The sequence below is a fragment of the Mirounga angustirostris genome, unplaced genomic scaffold, assembly GCF_029215605.1.
Source record: "Mirounga angustirostris isolate CCGP_5_RB_7025 unplaced genomic scaffold, mMirAng1.0.hap1 SCAF_16, whole genome shotgun sequence".
Taxonomy (NCBI): domain Eukaryota; kingdom Metazoa; phylum Chordata; class Mammalia; order Carnivora; family Phocidae; genus Mirounga; species Mirounga angustirostris.
Window position 1 is genome coordinate 54,281,529 of NW_026991724.1, and position 21,607 is coordinate 54,303,135.

General features: G+C 51.3%; 1 protein-coding gene across 1 annotated transcript; it reads right to left on the bottom strand.

Annotated features, from left to right (window-relative positions):
* Positions 1 to 10,694: 10,694 nt before the first annotated feature.
* On the bottom strand, positions 10,695 to 14,994 carry KLK14 (kallikrein related peptidase 14). The gene is made up of 4 exons (XM_045870981.2): positions 14,434 to 14,994; positions 11,949 to 12,202; positions 11,674 to 11,810; positions 10,695 to 11,074 (listed from the first exon to the last, which is right to left on the bottom strand). The coding sequence occupies exons 1-4, from the start codon at positions 14,601 to 14,603 to the stop codon at positions 10,922 to 10,924; spliced, it is 714 nt and encodes a 237-aa protein (XP_045726937.2). The 5' UTR covers positions 14,604 to 14,994; the 3' UTR covers positions 10,695 to 10,921.
* Between the last annotated feature and the right edge of the window lie 6,613 nt (positions 14,995 to 21,607).

Here is a 21,607-nt window from a genome sequence, read left to right on the forward strand (position 1 = left end):
CCCCTCTCCACCCCCAATGGCTCAGCAGGCTGCTGCCAGCGCCCCCCCCCCCCCAACCTGGGCTTGGCCCTTCCTCTTGGGGCGGAGCTTCCAGGACAAGCTGGAACCCAGATCTGACCCCGCCCAGGCCCCAGTTGAACCCGCTGTGAACTTTGGGGCAACAGAATCCACCTAGAGGAAAGGGGAAAGCTATTTTCCTTCCTCAAACCCACCCGAAATTCCCATGACTCTCTCTAACATCAACCCATTTTTCATCCCACTTTCTTTTTTTTTTTTTTTTTAAGATTTTTATTTATTTATTTGACAGAGAGATAGCGAGAGCAGGAACACAAGCAGGGGGAGTGGGAGAGGGAGAAGCAGGCTTCCCGCTGAGCAGGGAGCCCGATGTGGGACTTGATCCCAGGACTCTGGGATCGTGACCTGAGCCGAAGGCAGACGCTTAACGACTGAGCCACCCAGGCGCCCTTTCATCCCACTTTCTAATCTCTCCAACCCCTGTGCGTGTCCTTATATCCAACAGCTCCCAGATGGCGATATTCCACCTTATTCCTATCTCCCTCATTTTAACCATACCCCTTGTGGTCAGCCTAGTCCCCAAACCCAATCCCATCAACAGCCTTATCTCAAGTTTATCCAAACATCAAACCCAACACATCCAAATTCCAGTTCCCAGCTTCATCTCCAACACCAACTCCATCTCCAGACCTTCTGAAAAACACAGGATGCCTAAATTTACTCCCACCATTCCCCTTCCCCTACCCCACCCCCACAGGCATCAGGTGCAAGAAGGGAATCTTCAGATAGGTGGATAGAAAGTCAACTGCACTTGGACTTGGATGGGGCCCCGGGGAAAGCAATATTTTGGGTAAATGGTCTTTTAGGAACAGGGCTAGTTGGGGTGAGGGAGTCCATGGAGATGCACGTAGATGGACAGGGAGAAACAGGAATCGGAAAGCTCTGGGGGCCAGGATGATGGGGGAAGAGGAAGGAGGAAGAGGTGGTGTTTTGGGAATGAGTAGGTGCTTCCTGGAACTGTGACTGGGTGGGGCCATGATTTAATCCTTAGGGGGTGGAGGGGACAGGATTAAGGATTAAGGAGGGCAGAGGTGGGGTCAGAATTTGGAAGGAAGCCAGGGATGGGGAGCAGATGAAGTTTGGAGAGAGCAGTGGTGTTATCATAATAAGGATAGGGATTAAGATGGGCAGAGTGAGAGTTCACATCAAAATTGGTGTAGTCCATATTGGAGGAGTTTAAGTTTGGATATAGGGATCAAATCTAGTGTCAGAAGGTAAGCTTTTTTTTTTTAAAGATAAGTTTTTAAAAAAGGATCTAACCGTGACTCTCTCTCTATATATAGGAGATATATGATAAATATATGTCGGGGCGCCTGGGTGGCTCAGTCGTTAAGCGTCTGCCTTGGGCTCAGGTCATGATCCCAGGGTCCTGAGATCCAGCCCCATGTCGGGCTCCCTGATCAGCGGGAAGCCTGCTTCTCCCTCTCCCACTCCCCCTGCTTGTGTTCCTGCTCTTGCTGTGTCTCTCTCTGTCAAATAAATAAATAAAATCTTTTAAAAAAAAAGATAAATATATGTCAAAGATCTTATTTTGATTTATTAATAAATGATGGAGCTAGTAAGATATTACAAAGAACTGCACATGTAGAGGCAATAAGGAATGCTGAAATGAATTTATAAATAGATACAAAACTGGTTTACAGTACATGAGTGGGGGTAGGGAAATTGATTGTATTTCCACCTGCCAAAACTCATTTGCACAGTTATGGACAAGAATGATTTGCATTGCTATCAGCTGTCTATGATTTATGGAGATGTAAAATAGCTCAAAGACAATAATAGAAGCAGAGACCCCATAAAATCAGATAGCCCATTTAATTTTCTATCAGAGACGTCTGTTGGGTCCATGTCAAAGTCTTTCACATTTTCTCCCTACATTAGGAGCAAAAGTTTGTAGACAGGTTTAGGATAGTTCTGATGATAGCATTTGGAATGCAAGTGAGCTTGGGGAGGAGAATAGACACAGGGTGAGGATGGGGTGAGGAGTTGGTTTTGAGGATAGGATTGATTTCTAGATGGGAAGGATCTGAGGATAAGAATGTTGATGGAGTCCTATTAGGTTGGGGTTGGAGATGGAGCCAAGAATGAGGATTTGGAAGGGAAGTGTTGAAATATAGCTGAGCTGGTGTTGGGGATTGATGGTAATAATGAGGACTAGATGTGAGGTTGAGTGTCTATGTTGGGGTAGGGTTTTGGTGGGAATGGGCTGGTTTATAGCTGTGAACTCCTCTCAAGGTGACGGAAAGAGCACTGTCTCTCCTCACCATGAAATTCCCCCCACCTCACATGGCTGGCCCCAGAGTGGGCAATGAATTCACTCTTCCTGAGTAGTGCTGGGTTCAGGTTGGGTGGAGGGAAGATGCAGGAGGAGGGAGGAGGCGGGTTAAGTGAGGTGACTGACAAGCTTGTGTGGGAAGTCAGAGTACCTATGACCTCTTGTGGCCTGGGTCCACAATTCCAGAAAAGCCTTTCTTGCTTGGGAAGGGCTGGAACCTGGAGAGGGGGTGGCTGGCTTTGGTGTTTGCTTTGGGATGAGTACCAGGTCAATGCTGACGTTAGGGTTTATGACTGGCCTGGACTTAGGTTGCCTGACTCACGTTGAAGTGAGGTCATGGGCCCACCGAGAGTTGGGTGCATTCCACCCCCTCACCTGATCAGTCAGGCAACTGGAGCCCATGGAGGGCAGACAGCTGCCAAAACCACGCACTAGACCAAATCCAGGTGTACTGTCTCATAGATCAGGGTGTTTCCCCCAACGGAGGGCAGAGCTGGAGAAAGGACTAGAAAAAGAGGCAGTGTCCCTAGTGCTTCAGAACTGAGACTCTGGAGCTAGGCTGTTCAAGTGACATGAATTCAAGTGACATGGCCACTCTGTGCCTCAGTGTCCCCATTTGTAAAACATCACTATCAATAGCATAGGATCTCCATGTCTCATTTAGGAGGGTTAAATGAGTTAATATTTGAAGGTGCTTATACGAGAGCCTGACACAGACCAAGGACCACAAATGTGCTTGTTAAAAAAGTAAATCTGGAGATGGAGGTAGCCTGAGGTTTCCAGAGGCCCCACCCTAGCTTGGCTTCAAAATGGGGTTCTTTGTCAAGTGAGGACTGGAAGTTCTGGTTGGAAGTGCTGGCTGGGATGAGAAAGTTGGCCCCACACCCAGGCTCAGAGGAGAGGCCCCGATGCAAACGTGAAGGGAGGGGGAGACAGAGAAAGATACAAAGGGATAAATACACAGAGATAGAAAGACAGGGTGGGTGGGAGAGGGCAGAGGGATTGCAGAGGGAGAGAAAGGCACGAAGACATGGAGATGGAGAGATTGAGAAGCCTGGGGAGAAACCGGACTCGTGCTCTTGGAGAGAAAGATGCCCACGGAGTGGAGACCCATAAATTCTCTAGAGCTGGGTCCATGTTGGGAAGGATGTCACCCCAGTCATCATCTTGCCTGTACAGCAACAGTAAACCAATTTTTTACCCATCAGAATAGCAAAAACTAGAAAGGTCAGTCTTGCCACCCACCTGTATGTGTGCCCACATCCTCTGCCTCCTCTCCTATTTCTATAGATGAACAGTCTGGGCCTCCGTCTAAGACAGACCGCTCCACTTGTGCCTGCTACCCCCCTCTCACCTCCCTGGGGACACCGTTCCAGCCAACACTTCCGCGCTCCCTTGTCTGCATCCATTTTTTTCTTCCCCAGTGAGCAGTCCCATTAACATACGAACATGCTGGGGCGCCTGGGTGGCTCCGTCGTTAAGCATCTGCCTTCGGGTCAGGTCATGATCCCAGGGTCCTGGAATCGAGCCTCACATCGGGCTCCCTGCTCAGCGGGAGGCCTGCTTCTCCCTCTCCCACTCCCCCTGCTTGTGTTCCCTCTCTCGCTGTGTCTCTCTGTCAAATAAATTATATCTTTAAACAACAACAACAACAACATACGAACATGCTGCAATTGCTCCCATGTTCCATTAAAAGAATTAAAACAAAAACAAAAAAACAAAACCTCTCAACCTTCAGGCTCTCCTTCAGGATTTTTTTTGGCCCCATTTCTTCTTCCCCATGACTACAGTTCTTCTCTAAAAAGTCGGCAACACTCACTGTCTGCAAGTCCTGTCCTCCTGTTCTCTCTTGAGCCCACTCTGTGCAGGCTTTCTCCCCCACTACACCACCAGCCAGATCCCTGTCGAGGGCACCAATAACTTCCGTGTTGCTGAACCCATCTTACTTGAGTTATCAGCAGCGTTTAACAAGTGGATCACTCCCTGTTCCTTCAAAGAGATTTTTCCTCGGCTTCTGGGACACTTCACCCTCCTGGTCTTCCTCATAGCTCAGTGGCTGTTCCTCACTCACGTCTGGTGCTGCTTTCTCCTGTCCTGTCTCTACATGGCGGAGCACCGCAGGGCTCGGCACTTGGTCCTCTCCTCTCCTCTGTCTACGCTCATTCCCTTGGTGATCTCATCAGGCCTGGTGTTTTTAAATACCATCTACATACTGATGACTCCCAGATTTAAGTCTCCAGCCAGACCTTGCTCCTGAACACTCAACTTGACATACAACTGCCTACTTCGCATCTGCATGTCCAAAACCGAGCAGGCTCCTCTTGATCTTTTCCATCGGTGGTCTCTCCGTCCTTCCAGTCTTCAAAAGTGAAAACCTTCATCTCGCCTTTGGATTCCTTCTCTCACGCCACACAACCATCTTGTTACTCAACCGTGTCAGCTCTGCCTTCAAAACAGATCCCAAATCTGACCATTTCTCAACACCCTCCATCTTTGCCATATGGGCCCTCCCAGCCACCGTCATCTCCCACCTGGATTATTGCAAATTTCCCATCTGGCCTCCCTGTTTCTGGCCTGTCCACCTACACCCTATTTCTGCCACAGCAGCCAGAGTGACCTTTTAAGAGAATGTGAGTCAGGGCAGGTCAGTCCTCTTCTCAAAACCCTGCAGTGCCTCCCACATCACTCAGAGCGAATGTCCCATTTCCTGATGGTGGCCTACAAGCCTCTAGACATCATTGATTATCTCCTCTTGCCCACCCTTCTCATGCCAGGCACACTCTCAGAGCCTCGTCCAAGCCAGATGTCTGCATGGTTTCTTCCCTTCTTGTCCTCCTCTCTCTGAAGATTTTCTTGACCACTCTAGTTGGGAATTCCCAGGACAGGTGCAACGGATCAATAGAAGGACTCAAAGAACCCAGAGAAGCTGCTATACTCGTAGTTTTGGTTTATCACACGTACAAATACAGCATCGAATAAGCAGAGGAAAATGGCGCATAGGGCAGAGTCCGGGAGAGACCAGCCGCAAGATTCGGGATGACGTCTCTCCGTGGAGGTGTGCTTCCTTCTCCCAGCAGCTATGTGTGATAACACATGCAGAGTACTGCCAACAGGGAAGCTCCCCTGAGCCTTGGTGTCCAGGGTTCTCAATGGGGATCAGGCACATGGCTGTCTGCTTGCATGGCTGACCTTAGTCTCTAACACCTGCAGAGGCCAAACAGATACAACACGCCCCAAGGCCTCTACCATGTCATTTTTATTAGGAGAGACCATCTGGCATGACCAAGGTCCCCAGGCCAACCAAGACACTGTTATCAGGCAGAAGAACAAGCAAGGGTCAACCCTTTCTTTCTGTACAGGTTTTGGACAATCCAGGCCTGCCGAGTTAACCCTTCATTGCACAACCACCTAGTTAAAATCCCTCCTCTGACATTCTCTATCCCACTTACTCTGCTTGACTTTTGTCCAAGGCACTCACATCTGTAATACTTCATGTTTTACTTATTCATTTATGTATTTCCTGTCTGCCTCTTCTTTCAAAGTGAGTTCCCTGGGGCCAGAAGTGCTTATCTGTTTTGTTCTAGAACAGTACCCAGCGTATAATAAAATTCAGTGACTATTTGCTGGATGAGCATTAAAAAAATATTGAATAAAGATGAACATTCAATAAAGTTCAGTGAAAATTCACGTTCGTCACATGCAGATGTGACTTGCATTTGCAGAATGAACTGCAAGCATTGCTGAGGGTGTGGGGAGATAGGAATCCCTCTTATCTAGACAAAAACCTGCCAGTTCTTGGTGCAATTGATTAAGAGTAGGACTTTTGCTGGGCGCCTGGGTGGCTCACTTGGTTAAGCGACTGCCTTCGGCTCAGGTCATGATCCCAGGGTCCTGGGATCGAGTCCCACATCGGGCTCCCTGCTCAGCGGGGAGCCTGCTTCTCCCTCTGCCTCTCTCTCTCTCTCTGTCTCTTATGAATAAAGGAATAAAATCTTTAAAAAAAAAAAAAGAGTAGGACTTTTGGTCCAATGGTCTCACTCCTGTGAATATTCCCGAGAAGTCTTCTATAGGCACATAAGGCGCATGCCCCCAAATAGTCATTGCGCTATGGCTTGGGTAGTGGAGGGAACCTAGGCGTCCATCATTAAAGAACTGGGTCCTTAAACGGGGTCGTGGTGGATATATAGGGTGAGGTGGTGCTTCTCCAACTTTAATATGTATTGTGTCCCCTGAGGATCCTATTAAAATGCAGATTCTGGTTCATTTGGCCAGGGGTGGGGCCCAAGACTCTGACCTCTACTAAGCTCCAGGTAATTCCAATGCTGCTGTTCCCTAGACCACACTTTGAGAAGCAAGGGTATAGACTAGAGTAGTGTTCGCCAATAGAACTTTGTGTGATGGTGAAAATATTCTATTTATCTGCACTGCCCAAAATGGCAGCCACTAGCCACGTACAATTATTGAGCACTGGGAATGTGGCTAGAGCAGCTAAGGAATGGAATCTTAACATGCATTAAATTTAGCTAATTTTAATTTAAAAATTAAAGGACCACGTGTGGCTACCATATTGGACAGCAACCATATTGGACAGCACAGATGGAGAACACTCTGTAGCAGTGAGAAGCAATAAACTAAATGAGCAAACAGAACATGGAGACAGTGTTTGGTGGAATAAGATCCCGTATTTTATACCTCAACTTTGGGGCACCTGGCTGGCTTAGTCGGCAGAGCATGTGACTCTGATCTCAGGGTTGTGAGTTCGAGCCCCATGTTGGGCGCAGAGCCAACTTACAAAAAATACCTCAACCTGACTCTTCACCAACACCCACCTTCCATGTACCCTATATCATCCAACTTAAGATGCTAGTGATTGTATTTGCACTATTATTTTGCATACCTCTGAGATAGAGAAAGAAGCTGTCAATTAAATTGTGATATAATGCTGGGGTGCCTGGGTGGCTCAGGCGTTAAGCATCTGCCTTCGGCTCAGGTCATGATCTCGGGGTCCTGGGATCGAGCCCCGCATCAGGTTCCCTGCTCAGCAGGAAGCCTGCTTTCTCCCTCTCCCACTCCCCCTGCTTGTGTTCCCTCTCTCGCTGTGTCTCTCTCTGTCAAATAAATAAATAAAATCTTTAAAAAAAAATTAAAAAATAAAAATAAATAAAAATAAATAAAAATAAAATCTTGGGACACCTGGGTGGCTCAGTCAGTTAAGCGTGTACCTTCGGCTTAGGTCATGATCCCGGGGTCCTGGGATCGATCGCCACATCAGGCTCCCAGAGAGAGTCCGCTTCTACCTCTGCCTGTGCTCTCTCTCACTCACTCTCTCTCAAATAAATAAAATCTTAAAAAATAAAATAAAATAAAATCTTAAAAAAAAAACAACTACTTTTATTTAGCTTTATAGGATGCAGGCTAAGAATCACAGCATGGGCTGTATTTTCACCTTACTGGGGGCCCGAATCTACCCAATACACAGCTGCTCTCGTCCCCTTTCCTCCACAGAACTTGTATGGCTGTTACATATGAGAGCCAAGGTGTGTCTGCATCACCCGGACAGAAGGTGCAGCCCTCATGTCCCAACAATCTTTGGAGCTGCTGTAACCACGTGGACCCCAGACCCACCGCCTGAGAATTCCCGGATCCTGCGCTGCCCCCCCACAAGAGAGCAAGTGAACCCTGGTGAGACCACACTGCCTTCTACTCTAGCTGAGCTCTGCAGTATCCCGGCGCAGAACCATGAAGAGACAGACGCTAGGATCATCGGGTCATTGCTAGGCAGACCTGTCGTGTGCTGTGCTGGAAAGGATTTAACCAAAAAAGCTTTTGCCAATTTCTATGGTGTAATACTCCTGCTTGGGCTGATATCAACCTACCAGTGCAATGTCTCTGGGCACCGAGTTGGAAAGAGATGTGAAGAGCTCACAGTTATAAACGTAATACAACAGACAAACATAAATTCAAAACATAACTATTAGTGAAAATAATTAGGAATTGACCTTTTTTGTTGACCTTTTTATTTTTTTATTTGTTTTAAAGATTTTTTATTTGTTTATTTGAGAGAGAGCCCATGAGAGGGGGGAGGGTCAGAGGGAGAAGCAGACTCCCTGCCGAGCAGGGAGCCCGATGCGGGACTCGATTCCGGGACTCCAGGATCATGACCTGAGCTGAAGGCGGTCGCTTAACCAACTGAGCCACCCAGGCGCACTATTGACCTTCTTTTTAATATTCATTATTTAATTGTAAGTTTATGTAATTTAATTTTTAATAATGGTTGTGTTTACCACCCGGCTCTCACAATTCCTAAAAATTGACCAATTGGCTCTTTTGGGCTGGTACTGAGCTGGTTCTGGCACTCTCTTCTTTACTTTACTTTTATTTTATTTTTTAAAGGTTTTATTTTTAAGTATTCTCTACACCCAATATGGGGCTTGAGCCTACAACCTCCAGATGAAGAGCAGCATGCTTCACCGACTGAGCCAGCCAGGCGCCCCTCTACTTTACTCTTAAATTGTGTTTGTTGTTTCTTGTCCGTCACCTCCTGCTGGAGCCCAAGCTCTGTGAGGGGAAGCATTTAGATTCATCTGGCTTCTTCACAGCTCAATTCCCAGCACCTAGAACAATGCCTGGTGCACAGTAGGAGCTTAATAGTCTTTGATGAATGAAAGAAAGAGAATGAGATTCGTAACACAATGGCTTCATGTAAATTAGAAGCAACAGCTTGTAAGGAGGCATGTTTTGCAAGGATGCAGGGTATTCAAGGCCATTTGTGTTGGTGCCTGTGGGGAGGGAGGGGACTGGAGCCAGGGATGACAGATGGAATAAAGAAATAAAATGAGAGCAGGTCTCTGCCAGGACTTGAATTCCAGAGGGTGATTGACTCAACTCTCCTCACCTGAGATCTGATTAGGAAAAAGAGACCTTTTCATTTGCATAGACTTTTCCAAGAAACAAGGTGAGTCTTTGCCTTCCCTGCCCTGGACCTCAGCAGTCCCTGCTCACAGGAACCGGAGTTGAGCCGAGGCTCAGGGAGGGCAGTCTTGCTCAGGGTCAGGCTGCAAGGCTGGGTGTTTTCTTCTGTCACACCAGACAATGTGGCTGGGGAGTGCCCCCAGAGAGCGACATGCACCCCATTCAGCCACTTGTCAAGAACAAGGTTCCTGGCTGGGCACAATTAAGCCACGGTAGGCATATCCGTAGGATGAATTAAATGAACTGACGAATGGAATTTAGGATTCTCTGTTTTTTATTATTATTTATCTGGTTTTTACTTTTATTTTATTTATTTATTTATTTTCAAAGATTTTATTTATTTATTTGACAGAGAGTGAGAGAGAGCACAAGCAGGGGGAGAGGCAGAGAGAAGGAGAAGCAGACTCTCCGCTAAGCAGGGAGCCCAATGCGGGGCTCAATCCCAGGACCCTGAGATCATGACCTGAGCCAAAGGCAGGAGCCCAGCGACTGAGCCACCCAGGAGCCCCTATATATCTGTTTTTTAGAGACACTAAGGGTTTTGAAAATGTCTTCTTTGGGGTATGGTGCCAGTTTTGTGCTTTCATGGTCCTGTTCCTGTACGTAAGGGGCCTTGAATAATGATGTTGTGGGGGTGTGGAGAGAAATCCTGAAGGAACATCTCTGGGAAAGGAGAGTTCTGGGCCAGGAGTCTGGATCAAGAGGCTGGGGGCCAGGACTCCTGGGTCTGCGGGAGGAGGGGGCTGGGGGCCTGGACTCCAGGGTCTGAGGGAGGAGGGGCTGGGGGTCTGGACTCCTGGGTCTGAGGGAGGAGGGGGCTGGGGTCCTGGACTCCAGGGTCTGAGGGAGGAGGGGCTGGGGGTTTGGACTCCTGGGTCTGAGGGAGGAGGGGGCTGGGGCCTAGGAGGGGCTGGGGTCCTGGACTCCTGGGTCTGAGGGAGGAGGGGCTGGGGTCCTGGACTCCAGGGTCTGAGGGAGGAGGAGATGGGGGTCTGGACTCCTGGGTCTGAGGGAGGAGGGGCTGGGGTCTGGACTCCTGGGTGTGAGGGAGGAGGGGCTGGGGGTCTGGACCCCTGGGTCTGAGGGAGGAGGGGCGGGGGGTCTGGACTCCTGGGTCTGAGGGAGGAGGGCTGGGGGCCTGGACTCCTGGGTCTGAGGGAGGAGGGGCTGGGGGCTGGACTCCTGGGTGTGAGGGAGGAGGGGCTGGGGGTCTGGACCCCTGGGTCTGAGGGAGGATGGGGCTGGGGGTCTGGACTCCTGGGTCTGAGGGAGGAGGGGCTGGGGGTTTGGACTCCTGGGTCTGAGGGAGGAGGGGCTGGGGGTTTGGACTCCTGGGTCTGAGGGAGGAGGGGCTGGACTCCTGGGTGTGAGGGAGGAGGGGCTGGGGGTCTGGACCCCTGGGTCTGAGGGAGGATGGGGCTGGGGGTCTGGACTCCTGGGTCTGAGGGAGGAGGGGGCTGGGGGCTAGGAGGGGGCTGGGGGCTGGGACCCCTGGGTCTGAGGGAAGAGGGGGCTGGGGGCTGGGACCCCTGGGTCTTGAGTGGAGAGAGCAAGGTCTGGGGAAGCAGGTGGGCAGCTGATACTCAGTTACACCAGCAATCATTTGCTCCGTATGGTTTTCTGGATCCAGGTTTGGTACTTGCACAGGTTGGTGTAGACTCCGGGATAGCCGGGCAGGGCACAACGTTCCATCCCCCAGGACACAAGACCTTGGAGCTGTCCTTTGCACACCAGGGGTCCCCCTGAGTCACCCTGAAGGGAAGAGGCCGAGATGGAAACACCCATGGACAGATGGTCAGAACCACGGGTGTGGAAAACCCAGAGGCAAAGATGAAGAAGGAGGTGGGCTGAGACCACCCCCCACCCCACAGGGCTCTGGAGATATCAGCCCGAAGAGTTGGGGTCACTGCCTTCCCTCTTCACTGGTTCCTGCTGTCTCTGCCTCTTGGGTCTCACTGCGCTGCTCTAGAAAACTGTGTATGCCTCTTTATCTCCCCGCCTCTCGAGTCACCTCTCAGGAAAGGTCTCTAGAGTCCCTTAGCACAGATTTCCCAGTGCCCATATGTAATAGCAGCAACGAGAGCACTGCTCTGCACTCTTTCCATGGACTACCATCTCATTCCACCACCTGCCCTAAGAGGCGCTACCCCCATCTGACAGATGAGCAAGCTTCGGCACAGACGGATTAGGTCTGTTATCCAAGGGTGGACACCTAGGAGGCAGCCCAGCCATTGCAGTCTCTCTCAGTCTCTGGGGAGGCCTCCACTGATTTTCATGCTCCTGAGATCCTTTGATACCCAAGTTCCAGCCCCAAACAATCCCCCTCCTTCGGCTCTGCCCCTGGGCCTCACCTGACAGGAGTCCTTCCCACCTTGGGGAACGCCTGCACAGACCATGCCAGGAGTGACAGCATGGGAATAAGCCTGCCGACACTCCTGATCCGAGGAGATGTTGATGTTCACACATTGCAGGGAGGTGGGGTACCTGGCTGGAGGGCACAGAAGGGTTACAAGTGGGGGTTCACCTTCCAACAGGACCAGGAGTCTGGGGACCCACCTCCTCCTCCCTCAGACCCAGGAGTCCAGGCCCTCCAACCCCTTCCTTCCCAGGATGCAAGAGTACTCACCAATGGGGCTAGATGTGGTGCCCCAGCCTGACACATGGCAGGGAGTCCCTGGGCTGGCGCAGGAACTGGCTATGGTGATGGGCCTCACCGCCCTCCCCAGCCGAACAGGCCGCTTCAGCTGCAGCAGCACCAAGTCATTATTGTGGGTCCGGGAGTTGTACTGGGGGTGTGGCACCTGGCGAACCACACGCAGCACCTGCTGGGTGGCCTCCCAGTTCCTCAGGTTGTGCTTGCCCAGGGCTACGTGAAGGATCCTGGCCCACAATCCCCAAAAGTAGCACTGCTCAGGATCTGACCTGGAGACCCCTCTCCACCCTCTGGCCCCATTCCCTTACCTGGTGATGAATATTCCACAAGTCTGAACTGCTTATGGAGCATTCAGTGGACTCCTGTGCTCTTTCCCATGGCCTGGGCATTCTCTCTTGGGCCAATCCCACCATCCACCCCTTCCTCTCTTGAGCTATACTATGGTTTCTGGCTTGAGTGTAAGGTGATACCTGGGAGTTCTTGGCTCAGTGCTAGGTTCTAGGCTCTGAGTTCCAAGTGAGACTCTGGGCTATGGCTGTAGGCTCTAAATAAGGATTGATATCTTGGAGTAGGCTCCAGGGAGGCTCCATCCTGGTTCCACCCTGGCCCCTGGGTTCTAGATATCTTGAACTTTTGAGTCTAAGCTAGGATCTGGGCTCTCTAGATTGAGCCTGGATCATGGCATACTTTCTAGATATGAGTGTGAGATTCTGGTGTTAGGATAGGCTGTGGGTTCTATTTTGAGCTCTGTGTTATGGTTTGAGTCTAGGTTCTAGATGTTGATTTGAGCTTTTAGTCTTAGGGTAGTCTCAATTCTATATTGAGCAATAGATTCTGGACATGGATACGAGCTTCAGTTTCTAGGTTGTGTTCTGGGTTCTTGCTTAAGTTCTGGTTTATGACCTGGGTTTTAGACAATGGTTTGGGCTCTGTGTTTGAGCTTAGGGTCCTAAACATCGGTCTGAGTTCTTAATTCTTGGCTAGGCTCAGTTTCATACTGAATTACAGTTATGGTCTGGGCTCTTGCTTCTAGACTGTGGTCTGAGCCCTTGACCTCAGATTGAGCTCTGGGTTCTAGATGGAGCTCCAGGTTATGGCTTGGATCCAAGTTTCTAGATGTTGGCTTGCATTCTGAGCTTTGCATTCTAGACTCTGGGCTGAGTTCTGGGCTCTAGGTTCTACATCAAACTTTAGTTTATGGCATTAGATCTGGTTTATAGGCACTGGGTGGGCTCTTGTCTAGGATCTGGGTTCTAGGTTTAGGTCTAGACTCTTGGAGGGGTTCTGAGTTCTGTATGGGACTTCAGATTATGGTCTGCATTCTGGGATTTAGCACTGGGTTGAAGTTTGGGTTCCAGGCTCCTAAAAAAGGAGCTGTAGACCAGACTCTGAATTGAACATTGCATCTAGAATAGGTTCTGGTTCTGTCTATCCTACACTCTGAGCTATATGTTCTAGCTGTAAGCAGGGTTCTGGATTTATGGTTGGACTGCAGGTCTGGATTCTAAGTTTTGAGAGGGGTCCTGAGTTTCTGAATGTAGACTGTACCCTAAACTGAACCACCAATCTGGAATGGGCTCTTAATCTTAGGCTCTATGTAGAGCTTGGCCTCCAGATAGATCTCCAGATTATGTTAGGTTCTAGGTTTTGTGTGGGGCTCTAAGTTGGCATATGGGTTCTAAATTGCCAATCTGCTTTCAGAATCTAAACTGAGGGACACTTGGGTGGCTCATTCGGTTGAGCGTCAGACTCTTGATTTTGGCTGGGGTTGTGGGATCGTGAAGTCCAGCCCCACATTGGGCTCTGCTCTCAGCTTGGAGTCTGCTGGAGATTCTGTCTTTCCCTCTGCCCCTCCCCCTACTCATGCTCAATCTCTCTCTAAATAAATAAATAAATAAATTTTTTTTTTTTAAGATTTTATTCATTTATTTGACACGGGGAGAGAGACAGCTAGAGAGGGAACACAAGCAGGGGGAGCGTGAGAGGGAGAAGCAGGCTCCTGGCTGAGCAGGGAGCCCGATGTGGAGCTCGATCCCAGGACCCTGGGATCATGACCTGAGCAGAAGGCAGATGCCTAACAACTGAGCCACCCAGGCGCCCTAATAAATAAAATCCTGGAGTCCCTGGATCGAGTCCCACATCGGGCTCCCTGCTCGGCGGGGAGTCTGCTTCTCCCTCTGACCTTCCTCCCTCTCATGCTCTCTGTCTCTCATTCTCTCTCTCTCTCAAATAAATAAATAAAATCTTAAAAAAAAAAAGAATCTAAACTGAGCTCAAAATTTATGGCTGGATTCCATATTCTGAGCTGTGTTGGTAATTCTAGGCTCTTATCTAGACCCCAAACCAGGACCCAGCTACTACATCAGGTTCAACACAATGCTCCAGGTTCTTAGCTGAGCTCTGGGGCTCTAGACTCTGGAATCCACTTGGCACAAGAATAGGGGAGGGGGGTACTCACGGTCGTGCACAGTGAGCAGCAGTGATGGCCCACTGGCCTGAGAGCAGGGCCCCTCCACAGAGGAAACGACGAAAGGGACCTGCCAGTAGGGCTGCCTGCCATGGCTGGGAGTTCTGGATGCATGTATAACCACCAATTATCTTGTTCTCATCCCCTTGGCTCTGTGCCATGGCTAGGAACAGGCAGGGGTGGGGTGGAGAAAGCAGATGAACAAATGTTCTCCACCCCTCAACTCTCTAGGATGTCTGGCATCCACAAATCCCCTTTCTTTACCTACCCCCTAAACCACCCACCTCTATCTGCCCCACGCAGTATGAGATATGCCCAATGTTGCCCCCATTATTGCCCCAACACAATCAGGGAGTTTTCTGACAATCCCCCCATCACCTCCATAGTATATTACTTGATCCCACGGCCACCTCATCCAGGGCACTGACATATCTACTACCCTTGACTTTACCCTCCCACGAATAGTTTCTATCATCACTTCTCACAACATACCACAATTCCCTCATTAATCCTTCTCCAACACATTCAAGGAGCTCCCTGTCCTTTTTCCAACCTTCCCACTCTTATGGCCCCCCAGGACCCACCGTCTCGCCCCACACCCACTCCATCTGCCAATCCATGCCCCTCCCCATGAGCCTACCTCCCTACATCACACTCCACCCCCCTTCACCACCAACAACATGCTGTCTTTCCGTTAGTTCTGCAGCCCTCCTTTTAAATAAAACCCAGACAAGCCTGGACACTTCTCCAAAATTCCTCATTTATTTCTCCCCATCTCCTTTAACTCCTGTACCCTGGTATCTCCTGATATCTCCATAGGCCCCCTCCTAAGTGCTCCTCAGCCACGACCCCCAAAACCACACCCATGCCTTCTCACCAGGTCACCCATGAGCCCACTGGGTCCCTGAGAACCCTCCCCATCTCTTCTCAGCATCTCCAGGGGACTGTCCATACCCCGGACCCCACTGCTGTCTTACCTAGAGCCACGATCTGAAGTGCTGTTAGCAGGAGGAACATTCTGGGGGCTGGGGTTGTGTTCTGGCAAATGCAGAGAGAAAGTGAGAGAGAAGCAGGCTGCAAGAGACCCAGAGTTTGAGGGACAGAGACAGAGAGGGCCTTAAACAGAGACCAAGACCCTTAGAAACATGGATGTGCCTCTGTGTGTAGAGGAGGTGCGGGTGGTGTCTTGCCTCCCTGTCACTCCATGGAGGCCTTTTATCCTTGGTCTGGGCAACTGGTCCTGCCCCCCGCCCTTCTCCTGACATTTTTTTTATAGCCCAGTTCTCATTCCAGGGCTCCCTGGTCCTATCTCCTCCTTCCCCTCTCTGGCCAGAGAAGCAGCCACCACATTAATGAGAACCCGCCCAGTGAAGGTGTTTAATCTGGGAGGAAGCCAAGGAGGGGGCACCCCAGGGCAGGGTGCACAGTGTGGGGGGCCTCAGGGGAAGGTGCTGGGAGGGGTGGGGGGGTGGGGAGCAGAGACACAGAGAAGGCTGGGAAATGAAAAAGAAGTCACATATGTAGGTGGAGAGCAAGAGACAGGGTCAGAGAAAAACAGGCTGGAGAGACAAGAGTCAGAGGGAGAGAGACTAGGGAAAGATGGGAAAGGGAAGGAAGATGAATGTGGACACGGGACAGAGGAGGCAGATGGGGGGAAAGACAAGGGAACAGGGGAGGCCCAGAGACAGAGATTCATGGAGAGGGCAAGGTGGGGAAGCCGAGGGGGGGCAGAACAGAGGGAAGAGGTTGGGGGTAGGGGAGCAGGGATGGCGCCCACGAAGTGCTGATACACTGGAGAGGAGGAGGAGGAAGATGCGGGACAAGGCAGAGGAGGGGGAGACAGAGAGCGACAGGTACAGAGGTGACGGGGACACAGACAGAGGAGACCGGGAGGCAGACGTGGAAGGTGACGGCTGCCAGGAAGAGGGCGGCAGGGGGAGGGGCTGGGAACTGGCAGGAGACAGCAGGGGCAGGAGGCACTGGGGACAGTCTTGTCCTCTAGGCTTTCTCACTTTGTGGTTCTCACAGTCCTGGGAGTTTGGGGACCAGGGGTCCCAGCAGGGAGGAAGAGGGTCAGTGCAGAACTGGGGTGCCCCAACTGGGGCTCTGCAGAGGGGCAGGGGCAGAGTGGGGGACAGAGACAGAGACGGAGACCCAGAGAGAGGGAGAGAGACAGCAGTGAGGTGGGGAGGGGCTCCAGGCGGCCAAGGAGGGGCCCTGGGTTCGAGAGACCCCTCCTAACTTGGGGCAGGGCCCGGGCCCTCAGCACCTCCCCAGCCTCTTAAATTCCCTAATGACTGCAATTTGTCCCTGGGCCTGAGCAGGGCATGGTGACTCAGGAGGCAGCCTCGGCACTCTCCCTCTCCCAACACCCCAGCACCGCCCCCACCCTCCACCCAAGCTGGCTCCCAAACCACTTTCCTCCCTCTCTGCCTGGGCTGCTGCTTAGCCCTGTCTCTGTCCCTGGGGACTCATTCTGCGCATTTGAATCCACATGCCCACCTCCCTGTGTGCACTGCTGTTTCCTGTGACCCGGCTCTGAGGGGCTGAAGGCCGCAGCTCTGGCCCTGGCAAACCAGAAGGGCGGGATGCTGACCAGAAGGAAAGACCTCCCCGTCCCCCCAGCCCCCACCCTGGGGCACAGGGGGGCTGGGAAGGGGCTGCCCTGCGTCTGGGGGCCCTTGTGGTGACACAGATCGTGCATACACACACACAGGCAAACAGATGCACAGAGACACGGAACTAGACCTGTAGTCTAGCTAATGGCCCTCGGGGATTTCCTGGGGCAGATACGTCCTGTGGTTATTTATCTATGACAGCATCACCACCAGGGGAAGCTGAGACAAGGAGCCCATTTGAGCAACTTCTTAGAGTCCATAAGTATTTCCTTTTTTTTTTCATAATTTATTTCAAAATAAACAGCAACAAAACAGAATTTCCTGGTAAAGGCAAACCTACCCCCTCCATCTGAGCATAAACCTTGATTTGATGGACTCATGGGGACCCTCCGCTGAGCTGGAAGACTTTGGTAAGCATGAGGTCTCCCTCCACCTAAAAAGAAGGCTCTGAGGGGCACCTGGGTGGCTCAGTCAGCTGGGTATCTGCCTTCGGCTCAGGTCATGATCCTGGGGTCCTGGGATCAAGGCCCGGGTCGGGCTCTGTGCTCAGCGTGGAGTCTGCTTCTCCCTTCCCTTCAGCCCCTCCCCCTGCTCATACTCTCTCTCTCTCAAATAAATAAGTAAAATCTTAAAAAAAAAATTAAAAAAAATAAAAAGAAGGCTCTGCTTATGCAGAAGGCTTCAGTGAACCCAAGGGAGCCCTAGCGAAAGGCTGGCCATGCACCACAAATATGCTCCTTGCACCTCCTTTTTGCTCCCCAGCCCAGCCCCCAACCCCTGCAAGCTCCCACCAGGTTACCCAGCGCCTTCCCGCCAGAATCTAAAACCTGGGCCACCTGCTCACCACTCCACCCACCACCTTAGCAGTTTTGTTTGCCCTGACATGGGTGTGCAAAAGATATTGAATGAATAAATGAATGAATGAATGAACAGATGGCCAGAGTCCTTGCTTTCAAGGAGCTCATGGTCTGGTGGGAAAGGTCAATGGGGCAATAGGAAACTCGGTCCGGGGTGATGTGCCCTCTTGACAAGGAATGTGGAAGGGCCTGATGGAACCCCAGGAGTGGGGAAGGGCTCCCGAAGGGCGGGCTGTCTAAGCTGGGGCCTGCGGTGGATGAGTAGGAGTTTGCCAGGGGGATGGAGGGAGTGTAGGGTCGGGCGGGGGTGGGAAGAGGTGAGGGGCTTGAGTAGACACCTTCAGGCAGGAGGATGGTGACAGAACTCAGGGGGCAGGAGGGAAAAGTGGCCGGGAGAAGCAGAAGCCCAAGGGTGATTCTGAGCAGGGGAGAGTAGAGCCCTTACGGTCCTCAGTGGAGACCTAGGTCCGGAGCTTAGGACAGCTGCATGGTTAGACAGAGGTGGGGCACCTGCGGCCCGCGTGGGGAGACTATATCTATCGAGACGACCAAGGACATCTGCCCAGGACCCTAAGGAAGACGCCGGTTTAGGGGGCAGGGGCTGAGGAGGAGCAAACGGAGAGCTAGAGAGAAGGCCAGGAAAGGGTGGTGGTGCGGAAGTTGAGATAAATTTTTAGGAAGGAAGAGACACGAGGGTGGGACACAGCTGGGCGGCCACTGGGAAAAAGGACAGAGGGGAGATTGGAAGGTTTTCGTGGCTGGTGGGACCGGGGGCAGGGGAGGAGGTGGTGGGTGAAGACAGCCCTTAGATGTGGCAGGGGCGAGAGGTTGTGACCAACAAAGGCTGGTGAGGAGACAGGGAAGGAAAAAAGCAGCTCCCGTTTACTGAGGGCTTGGCATAGCCAGGCGCGGTGCTGTGTTCTTTTATTTTATGCTTTAATGTTCAAAACTTTAAAGATAAATTGATTTGCAGGATCACAGCTCTCTGGCTTAGTCGGTGGAGCAAGCAACTCTAGATCTTGGGGTAGTAAGTTCGAGCCCCATGTTGGGTGTGGAGATTACTTAAAAATAAAATCTTTTTTTAAAAAAAGACTTTATTTATTTATTTGACAGAGTGAGAGACAGTAGGAGAGGGGACACAAGCAGGGGGAGTGGGAGAGGGAGAAGCGGGCTTCCCGAGGAGCAGGGAGCCCAGTGCAGGGCTGGATCCCAGGACCTGAGATCATGACCTGAGTCGAAAGCAGAGGCTTAACGACTGAGCCACCCAGGCGCCCCCAAAATAAAATCTTTTTTTTTTTTTAACATTGCCACTTCCGTAATGGAAGTGGTCCATTTTTTTTAAAGATTTTTTAAATTTATTTATTTGAGAGAGAGTATGAGAGAGAGAGCATGAGAGGGGGGAGGGTCAGAGAGAGAAGCAGACTCCCTGCTGAGCAGGGAGCCCGATGTGGGACTCGATCCCGGGACTCCAGGATCATGACCTGAGCCGAAGGCAGTCGCTTAACCAACTGAGCCACCCAGGCACCCCAAAATAAAATCTTTAAAAATAAAAAAATTGAGGTGGCTCAGTCAGTTAAGCAGCCAGCTCTTGATTTCAGCTCAGGTCATGATCTCAGGGTCCTGAGACGAGCCCCACAACCCGGCTCTGTGCTCCCTCCCTCCCTCTCTCCCTCCTGCTTTCCTCCACTCTCCCTCCTTCCATTCAACAACACAGAGCACCCACTATGCTTGAGTCACAGTTCCAAGCATTGAGGATAGAGCCATGAACAAAACAGACAGAAATCCCTGCCCTGCTGAAGCTTACATTCTGGAATCAGGAGCAATCAAGAGAGAGTTAAATAAGTACAACACGTAATATTACAATTTATCCGTGCTGTGAAAAATAGTAAGAAAGTAGGGAATGGAGTAGGGTCAGGGAAGGCCCAACCGAGGTGACCTTCAGGCAAAGACCTAAAGGTAGTCGAGGATCTCTGGGGGCAGACTATGCCAGACAGAAGGAGCAAGAGTGCCAAAGCCCTGAGGTACTTCTGGGGACCAGTGAGGAGGCCAGCATGGCCGGAGCAGACTGAGTCATGGAAAGTGTGGACCCTATGGGATAGGTACTATCTTGTCCCCGTTTTACAGACTGAGAAACTGAGGCTGAGGGGAAGTGGCTGGTCCAAGGTCACCCAGCCGGTCAGCGCAAGAGGAAATGTACCAGCTCCAGGACTATAGGACTCTCCACTCCACTACCAGAATCTTCTATTGTCTTCCGAGGCGATTTGAGGGTCAATTCCATTTACACGCAGATTTGGGTGTCCAGCACTGTTCTAGTGCATTTTTCATAAATTAACTCACCAAACCCTTCCCATGGTTTCGTGAGAAAGACGCTCTTATTATCTTCAATGTACAGAGGAGGAAGAGAAGTCGCCCGCCCAAGTTTACACAGCGCTGAGTGGTGGCACCATGATTCCATGATTTGAACCCAGGCGGAGAGCTCTTAACAACCGCAGGGAGCGAGATGCCCAAGAACAAAGGGGTGGATGGTGCAACCACCAGAGTGGTGGGATTAGCTCCAGTCAGGAGGAAAGACGCCTTCTCCATTGTTCCAGGAAGGAAGAAGGAAAGGGCGGGTGAGGTTTTGGGTGGGGTGTGGGTCCTGCGGCAGGAAGAGGAGGGAGGGCGCTTGGGTTGGCTTCTGTTTCCTCCAGGAACATCGATGCCAGCTCACCTCAAGGGGCACCTGGGTGGGTGGGGTTGGGGAGGTGAGGGTAGCGGAGGAGGTGCCCAGGTGAAGTTGGCGATCAGGAATTTAAAGGGGCATCCTTTGAGCAGTTGGATGATTTTGTTTTGTTTTTCTCCAACGAAGAGCCCGCACATGTAGGGCTGGGTGGTGGTGGGAGGGATGCTAAGACAAGGGAGCTGAGGATTCTAGGGAGGGAAAGGGGTGGACTGTGGGGTGTAGGAAGTGCAGACAGAAGGGGCTTGGCAGGAGGCTGAATGAGGGGCTCAGGGTGCCTTTGAGGTGGAAGAACAGGTATGGCAGAACCACCCACAGCTCTGGAGGCATGGGAGGCTGTGGTCAGGGAGTGGGATGCGGGTTTCATGGCTTCAGAGGTGGAGCCTTTCTGGATGGAGATAGGGGGCTACCGTGGGAATGGGTGACAGGGGAGGTCTCAGACCATGTGGAGGCTGGGGGACTGCAAAACCAGGGGTTCCTCTCTCTTCAATGCTCCTGGGTCCTTGTTGTCAAGGAATGCCTGCCTCTGTCTTCACTTACAATAAACATCAGGCTGGCTGCCAAAGCCCTCATAAACATCATCACGTTTAACCCCCACAGCAGCTTTATGAGGCTTAGATACTCATTAGCACCATGTTACAGGTGAGGAAACGGGGTTTCAGACAAAAGTCACTGGTACAAGACAAAAGTCACTGGTACAGCCAGGATTGGACCCCGGGTCATCCAGCTGTTAAATGCCATGCCACGCTGCCTGCAAATCTGTTTGTACGTCCCTGAGGGCAGGGAGTCCTCAGCTGGATCCCCAGCTCCTGGGACAACCCAGCATGCAATGAGTGGTTGTGGGATGAGCACACGGACCCTCGCCTCTGCCTTGTCGGGCCCCTGACCAGCTCTTGGTCGGCACTTTTCCTAGCACCTCCATGTGCCACATCTCTCTTAATCCCCCCACTGGCCTTTCATGGTGCACACAG

Coding starts and splice junctions, on each gene's coding strand:
- KLK14 (XM_045870981.2), bottom strand. CDS start 14,603: ATGGCACAGAGCCAAGGGGATGAGAACAAGATAATTGGTGGTTATACA. Junction 11,811..11,948: donor CACCACATCTAGCCCCATTG/GTGAGTACTCTT, acceptor TGTGCCCTCCAG/CCAGGTACCCCACCTCCCTG. Junction 11,075..11,673: donor GTGGGAAGGACTCCTGTCAG/GTGAGGCCCAGG, acceptor TCTTCCCTTCAG/GGTGACTCAGGGGGACCCCT.